This window comes from Chelonus insularis, unplaced genomic scaffold (assembly GCF_013357705.1).
Source record: "Chelonus insularis isolate UGA/USDA-ARS -01 unplaced genomic scaffold, ASM1335770v1 contig_111_pilon, whole genome shotgun sequence".
NCBI lineage: Eukaryota > Metazoa > Arthropoda > Insecta > Hymenoptera > Braconidae > Chelonus > Chelonus insularis.
Window position 1 is genome coordinate 151,711 of NW_023276352.1, and position 8,570 is coordinate 160,280.

Consider the following 8,570-nt stretch of genomic DNA (forward strand, 5'->3'; position numbering starts at 1 on the left):
TAAAACATAAACGGTTTTTTATCACACTTCATGATGATAAACCATTTCAAAACATTCAATACTCTGTATTACGAAGTAAGAACTGAAAGAAATAGTTGAAGAAAGTTATGTGTGATGATCAATGCTTTTTTGGATCACAAAATAAAATGTGAATTAATGGATAACAATTTTAAATAAAAGTAAAGATATTAAACAAATTGAAGCTTCTTTTATTATAAATGATTATTATCAACTAGCAAGTGAGAATCTTATTAAGTATATTCAACAATGGCAATGCCTACAGTCAGTCGATTTTGTTTTTGTGCAAGTTTAAAAACTGCCACAACTTTTGGTGGAATTTTTTACTCAGTAAGTTTATTACAATACACAATAATTTATTATTAACAACAACCCTGATAACAATGAAAAGGGTGAAGGAGAACATTCAGAATAATTCATTCATTATTAATATAAGCTTAAAAAACTATTTTTTTTTCTTTATTCATTTTTCTATATATGAGTCTATCGGAGTTCAGAAATATTTTTTAGATTTGTTCCTTAACTCTTCAATGTTCTACTTTAACCACCAATTTCTCAATTGATTTCAAAGTTTAAAATTAAAATGAAGTTAAAAGCAATTACTTAGACATGAATGTTAATTAATCATATGTGATTAATGATCAGTTAACAAAGTTATTGATAGTTTTTAGATAAAGGAATATCATGTTTAATTCATCACACTCATGCATGGACTACAAATGATGAATCATCAACTTTTTTGATATTCATCTATGTTACTATGTCGATTAGCTTCATTACCACACTTTTGCTCATTTTTGGTTCAACAATGGTAAGTTTTCTCATATTTATCAAGAAAATTTTTTCAAGTTCTAGTGAACAATAATTTCAATAATGTAGAAAAATAAATAATTTTTATTCGACTTTTTTTTATCATTTTAGGAAAGACACAAGTGGATGCAACCTTTTTTGGCGTTTAATATAATTGATTTCCATATCACAACTTTAACCATTTGGTATGGAACTTACAAGCTGTTCAAAGACTCCACAGACATCGGTTGCATGGCTTTAATCTTGGGAAACTTGGCAATTGGTAATTCAATTAATATGGTGATCATCTGAAGAATATATTTTTAGATATGATGAAAGACTTAAATCAACCAAGTTGTTGATACTTTCCGACATCTTTCATCCTCCTGACTCACTTTCATAATTTCTTTTTTTAGTACCTGTATCACTTGTTCAATAATCTAAACAATAACTAGATCAGTTATCAATAACAATGTTTTTATTCTAACTTTTACATATCACCACCGTTATTTTTATGAATACCATATTAAAATATTGCAATAGAGAGATCCATTTTCTTGCTATAATGAGGTTCTTGCATATGTAAAGAACATATCTGCCAAGTTCCAGGTTTATGTAAGTCGTTTGATCGGAGGTACAATTTTTTTCTTCCCACAACAACTCATTATTTCAGATTTCCAATTTTTTATAAATCTTAGGCGGTTGCTTTCATTATTACTCTATTAATATGTTGATCAAACTAAAATACGTATCCATACAATTATATGTATTATTAAAGATGTTGAAAACATTCTTTCTTATCTCCGGTAAAGATACTTTCCTTTATTTCCTTGGTTAACAATATACATTATTTCCATTCATAGAGAAAGCCATTTCTATGTTGCACCGTAATACGTTTAGACCAGAGGTGAGCAAGAGCGTCTCTTCAGAGCCAAAATAGCTCCCTAGGTATAATTTTTAGAGCCATTGCTCCTATGAGTGAGAATGAGAGAGGTATTAGGCAGACCTTTTTCGAGTGCTTTGTGAATGTCAAAGTTTTCCCATCTCCGGTCTAGATCTATGCAATGACTGATGTATGTCTTTAAATAACTCTCGAAGGTAATATCGGAAATGATTATTATTTATAATTATTGCAAATACTTTATAATCTATCTTTCAAATATTAATCATCATTTGTTAAGTTATTTTTGAAAGTAATTTCTTATATGACAGCTGTCATGCTTGCTAAAGTCTTTTGATAAAATTTCTTTAAATAAGATAATGCAATTTACAGTACCGTCAATCGGGGCTACATTAACAGTTTTCATTACCTTGTAGTGCACAAACTTCTTTGGCTTTTGGAGTCAATCAAAAATATGTCAATAGTATATCTTGAATCTGGGAATCTACCTTCAAAATCGGTTGACAAAAATCCCCAGAATCGCAAAATAAAACTTGTCAAAGAAGCCCCGATTTACGGTAATCTATGAAGGCCTATTGTGTTGTTATGGTAAACATACTAGGTTTATTATATTGTTGCTTTCTAGCCTGAAAATAGAGGATAAAAGAAGGGGAGAGCAGTAAACACGTGGTTTAAGCTAGTCTAATTGTTTTTCTTAGGGCTGAATATGATTTTTCGTCATACCTGCGTGGAAAGTTCAACCCTTCTCTAATGAAAAAGTAAACTTTCCACGCAGGTATGACGAAAGAGAGTTTTTCCTTAAAGTGAAATCTTAGCTTTCTAAATTATAAATCTTTAAAATATATGTAAGTAAAGAGGCAAGGTATATGACAATTAATATATATATATATATATATATATATATTATATATTATCCTTATAAGGATAAATATTATATATTTATCCTTATAAGGATAAAATAAATAAATAGATTGAGAATCCAACACATGTTTGTTGATTTTTCAACTCTAATATTAGACTCTATAAGACTAGAAATCTAATCTAGGAGACTATCGTTTAAAGACACATGCATCTTCAAATTCAAACTACCTTCATTCGATTACATCTCATCAGACCTAAAAATGTTTTAGAAGCTAAAGAATCTCAACTAAATTAATTTTTTATAATTTTTCATTTTGATTCTAGCATTTTCTGCGTATTACTACATAGTTGTCTACAGCCGTTATTTAGAGATATACAGAGAGCCAGACGATGCATTGATAGATAACCCTGATGACTAGACAAACATAATTTTATTGATAAAAGACTAAGTGGATGATATTTTTAACTAATAATAATTATTTATAATAAAAAATCAAAAAAAATAAGTATGAATTATTAAATTAAAATTTTTGAAAGTAAATGAAAATTCTAAATGTTCATAAATATTTTTATAATTCACATTTATAATATTACATAAGAAACAAAGTTTTTCGTTTATTATTATTAATATTATAATCACATTTTGCTGATATTGTTTATTATCATTGTAATGATCATATTCATTAATATTACTAAATATATCAATAATAACATAATGATTATCTTGAAAATATTTAGATTATTTTTTTTTTCATTGTTCGTAAGTGAATATTTTGTAAATATAATCCAGTCATATGCTTAAAAAAACAGCCTTATTTAAAACATATTGACTGGATTAAATACACTAATATAACAAATAATTATAAATAGAAGCTTATAATTATTTAAAATTTCAAAATAATCAACAACAATAATTGATTAACACATAATTAAATTATTTCTTGATAATTTTCTTCATCTGTTTTGTCTGATGCTGCATACTATATTGAGCATTTTCAGCTTTAGTAATCAGAGAATCTAACTTATCAATATGAGATCCAATTTTGTGATTTATTTCTTGCTTTTTTGCTGAGGATATTGTTTTAGATTCATCAATATTCTGATCTTGATTAATGTCTACTTGATCATTCGTTGTCTCTAAGATCGTTGATTCATCAGAAGGCTCATTTGGTCCAACATCATTGCCGTCAGGATCAGATTCTTGCTGATTTGGGTCTGGTATACCAGACCTTGGGGTTATTCTTCCTTTGAGTAGCTGACCCAAACTACCACAGACATTCTGTTGGATAAAGAAAAATTAACATGTCATCTAAGAAGAGGAAATAATCTGTACTTAATGACATAACCGGGCAACCTTGAGGTTGAAAAGAATAGGATTATGATAAAGGAATTAAATTTTACGAGCAAAATTAAGTCATTTAAATCCAGCTCATTTAAAAAAAAACTGCTAGCTTTGATATATTTTATTGTAATATGACAAAAATCTTCTTCCATTAGTTCTTAAAATTTTTATTAATTAGAATAATATGAACAAATGAAAATAATTAAAAATATAATAATTTATAATAATAATAATAAATGATGTCAATTGGGGAAAAAAAGTATTCAATAAAAATTAAATGAAGAAACAAAGTATTTTGGTATTCAGACCATAATCTTTGATGTTTTGCATTGTATATGATCTTATTTTATTTATCAGCCAATTTTCGAAAAGCTTGATAGAACCAATCTTCATTTTTATATATAAAAAATTCAGTCATTGTGTTTATTATTTATGAAACATCCCAATAATAAATTAATAATAACTTCTCGAAGAGAAGGGTTATGGATTACTTTTTGTTTTTACTGAATTATATTTTACTTCTCGAATTTTCTGTTCATTGACAACATTTAAAGTTATTTCCCAAAATATTCAAGGGTTAGTTGATGGAAGACATAGTGTGCCCGCAAAATAAACAAATGGACCATGATCCTACTTTCTGCTCTATTTTAAATATCATCAAAAACACTACAAGAGTCATTTAGTTTTTGGATTAAAAAAAAAGATTTGTTCAATAAGGAATATTACAGTAAATATACCAGTAGATGGGCAATAAAGTCAAAAAGAAAAGATGGACATAAAATTTTCTTTTAGGTGGTGTCTATTCATTTGTCTAGTCAGCCCATAATTTTTAAATTTGCTTTATTTGTTAATAAAATAAATTTTAGACAGGAAAAACGAGACAAGTAATTTTAATAAATAGAAAATATCCTTAAATATATTATACATACCTTGAATCTGTTAATTTTCTTCTGTGTGACACTTAAAATACTATTCAGTTCCTCTAAACCACCCCCAATCCGTCGCATACCATTATCTGATTGTCCTAACCCCTAAAAAACAACAACAAATTTTACATATATTTATTATGTGTCTAACAAATAATCATTATTATTTATTATCACAAGAATATATATTTCCCTGAATAACTTCCTCGTCAGCTTCATTCATTTCATCATCATTATCAGATTTTTTTGAGGCAAGCCATTCTTCTTCACTGGGTTTTGGTTCTCCTAACAATTCTGCTCGTTGACAAGCATGTAAATAATCTTCCGACATTGTTAGCTTACTATGTTATCAACAATTCAATAGTTTTAAGTTAAATTTACATCAATTTTTATTTGTTTATTTAAAGAAAAGTATTTAGAATGAATACACTAGTCATGGTTAATCTTTGTGCGTTGAGCTCGACTGTTTTGGATCTATATTATGTAGTTATTCTGCGCAAACTCATAACAATGACGGCTTTTATCAGATGTAAATCTTTTAAATGTGTTGTTTGCCATTATGGTTTTCAATTGGGTTATTTTTATTTAATAATTAAGTTTATTAGTTAAAAAAATATATGCAATTTGTTGAGATTGAATTTTAATTTAAAATTTTTATTTTATGATTTTTGGGTTTTTCAATAAACTTTATAAATTTTTTTTTAGCTAAAAATATTTTTTAGCTTAAATAATTACGAATAATTCACTAAATAGTAACAAATTCAGATTTTTAATAAGAAGTAAAATTGGGCCCACTGATGAGCCAATCAAATCAGTTTTGGTCTAAAAATATACCAATAAAATCACTCCAAGACCACCACTAAATTAATCTAATTAGTCATTAATGACTGTGAGTCCATCATTGAAGCAATCAAATCAAACTCGGCCGAACTTTGGGCCAATTTTGCTTCCTACTAGAAATTTTATTTTCAAAAGAGGCGGTTAAATATTTTTTGCTTATACATATATCAAGTCTTCGTAAATAAAAATGAAAAGTTTCTATTGATCAATCTTAGATAAAGTAATGAAGTGCTAAATAATTTTTCAAGCATATATCTTGTTTGTTGAATGCAAATCACTCTTTCAGGAAAATCAGTAAAACAAGTCACCAAACTTAACGGGACGAATTTCCAAGCCTGGAAGTTTCAAATGACTCAAGTGTTTGTAGCGTGTGGAATATTGGATGTTGTAACTGAAGAAAGGAAATGACCAGTGTTGGTTGGAAATGATGCTCCGACAGGTCTAGGTGCTGCGAGCAAATGGAAGAAAGAAAATGCCAAAGTTATGTTCATTCTGTCATCGTCAATGGAAGAATCTCTCCGTTATTCAATACAGAGGTGAATCAAATTCTAAACGCCAAAACAACTGATGTTTGGATAACTGATAGTGGTGCCTCAAGACAAATTACCTTTAAAAAAGAGTGGTTTAGTGAATTTTACTCGTGTAATGACGGTAGCAGTATCGTGCTTGGTGACAATGGTGTGTGTAAAGTCGAAGGTAGTGGCACTGTGGTGTGAAGGTCGAGTAGAAGGTGTTCTGTATGTTTCTAGTCTCAGGAAAAATTTATTTTCAGTGGGTATGTGTACCAAGAAAGGTTTCAATGTTTCTTTTACAGACAATCGAGTTGCAATCATACGAGATAATGACATCATGGCCTTAGGAGTGAAACAAAGTAATGAAAGGTGTAGAATGATCTTTAAAGTTAGGCCTGCAAGAAACGGTGTATGTGAAGTCAATGTGTCCACTACAGTTTTGCGTACGTGGCACGAGAGATTAGGACATGTGAATGTGCAGAGAGTGTGTGAGATGGCGAAAAAGGGGCTAATTCGGAGATTAAAAGAAACGAGCACAGGCAATTTCTTTTGTGAAGCCTGTCAACGAGGCAAAGCTCACCATTTGCCGTTCAACAAACAAAGCAAACGAGTTCCTTTCAAGCCTGGTGAATATATACATTCAGATGTTTGTGGACCGATGTCAACACCGTCACTGGCAGGCGCGCGCTTTTTCCTAACACTTAAGGATGATTTTACTGGGTTTCGACACGTATACTTTCTGAAGCATAAGTCAGATGTCTTTGAGAAATTCAAAGAGTACAATAATATGTTGACCAATAAGTTTGGACGGTCAATAAAAATCTTGAGATGTGATAATGGCAGAGAATACTGCAATTGAGAGATGAAACGGTACCTGAAAGTCAAAGGAATAAAGATGGAGAACACTGTTCCTTACATACCCCAACAAAATGGACAATAGTTAAACGTGTTCGAGCAATGATTCATGCCAAAAATATGTCGCTTGCATTTTGGACGGAAGCAGTGAACACGACAGTCTATGTTCTCAACAGGACAACCTCTTCGGTACATCCAGATAAGACACCATACGAAGCTTGGACGGGGAAGGAGATAAAAGTCTCACATTTAAGGGTTTTTAGTTCAGAAGCATTCATGCATATACCAAAGCAGTTCCGACGGAAGTTTGATCCGAAGGCAGAGAAAGTAATTTTTGTTGGCTATGAAGCCGATTCCTCAAACTACAGAGTGTATGATCCAAGTACGAGACGTGTGTCGGTAACTAGACACTAAGGGTTCCACGAGGATGTATCTAATGGGTCACTAATACTGAACAACCGCAATAGTGACGACACAATGCTGAAAAGCAAACATGAAGAAGAAGTGACAACACCGGTGAGTTGAGAAAAGAGAGACAGAAGAAGGACCTAGTCAAATACAAACGAGAAATGAGGCTCAAACTCAACCGGAAACCCAAAATGAAAACATTCTTTCACGATTAAGAAATAGAGCAACGATTCAACCCCCAAAAAGATTCGAGATTGATCTGGCAGAGTACAATGTACCTGCAACGTATCAGGAAGCTGTAAATGGTCCAGAAGCCAGCAACTGAAGAGAGGCAATTCAGGATGAATTAGAAGCACAAAAGAAAAATCAGACCTGGGTATTAGTACCAAGAAGTGATAAGAGGAAGCCCATAGACTCAAAATGGGTCTTCAAGGTTATTCAAGATACAGCGGGCAATATTCATCGATACAAAGCACGATTGTGTGCGAGAGGATTTCTTCAAGAAAAGGGTCTTGATTATACAGAGACGTTCTCTCCAGTCATAAGATACGACTCCCTGAGAGTTCTACTCGCTCTAGTGGCAGTACATGATTTGGAGATGATCCAGCTCGATGTCAAGACGGCGTTTCTCTACGGTGAGTTGAAAGAAGAAATTTTCATGGAGGTTCCAGTGACAGTGTGTAAATTGCAAAAGTCGTTGTATGGGTTAAAACAAGCTCCAATGATTGAATCGCTTCGACAGTCATTTGAAATCACACTAGATGATACAAGAAGTTTGGCTGGTTTACAAGTCGAGCGAAATCAGAAAACACACAGTGTATTTATTCATCAGAATGCCTACCCGAGTCGAAATATTGAACCTCTTTTCATGATATTTACTCCTATTTAAACCTAACATGATACTTTTTAATACTACAGCTGCTTATTTGAACCTTTAACTCCTTCTCAGTAAAATTATGCTCCTATTTACTTGTCCCCAAAGCCTTTATCATAAAGATAGGTTAAATAATAATTTTTATAATCAATATATATTTAATATTGCATAAAGAACTTTAATTTTTTTAAATACCTAATTAATAAGACATGTATAGTTACGTAAATGTAACTACTGGATAAAT

At 30.9% G+C, this 8,570-nt stretch overlaps 2 protein-coding genes across 2 annotated transcripts; one reads left to right on the forward strand and one right to left on the reverse strand.

Moving 5' to 3' along the window:
• Positions 1-3,007, forward strand: LOC118069549 (uncharacterized). Its single transcript, XM_035087777.1, has 4 exons — positions 1-348; positions 683-829; positions 940-1,090; positions 2,894-3,007. The coding sequence occupies exons 1-4, from the start codon at positions 268-270 to the stop codon at positions 2,986-2,988; spliced, it is 474 nt and encodes a 157-aa protein (XP_034943668.1). The 5' UTR covers positions 1-267; the 3' UTR covers positions 2,989-3,007.
• Positions 3,008-3,334: 327 nt separating this feature from the next.
• LOC118069411 (uncharacterized) lies at positions 3,335-5,295 on the reverse strand. Its single transcript, XM_035087537.1, has 3 exons — positions 5,031-5,295; positions 4,841-4,942; positions 3,335-3,848 (listed from the first exon to the last, which is right to left on the reverse strand). The coding sequence occupies exons 1-3, from the start codon at positions 5,166-5,168 to the stop codon at positions 3,504-3,506; spliced, it is 585 nt and encodes a 194-aa protein (XP_034943428.1). The 5' UTR covers positions 5,169-5,295; the 3' UTR covers positions 3,335-3,503.
• Between the last annotated feature and the right edge of the window lie 3,275 nt (positions 5,296-8,570).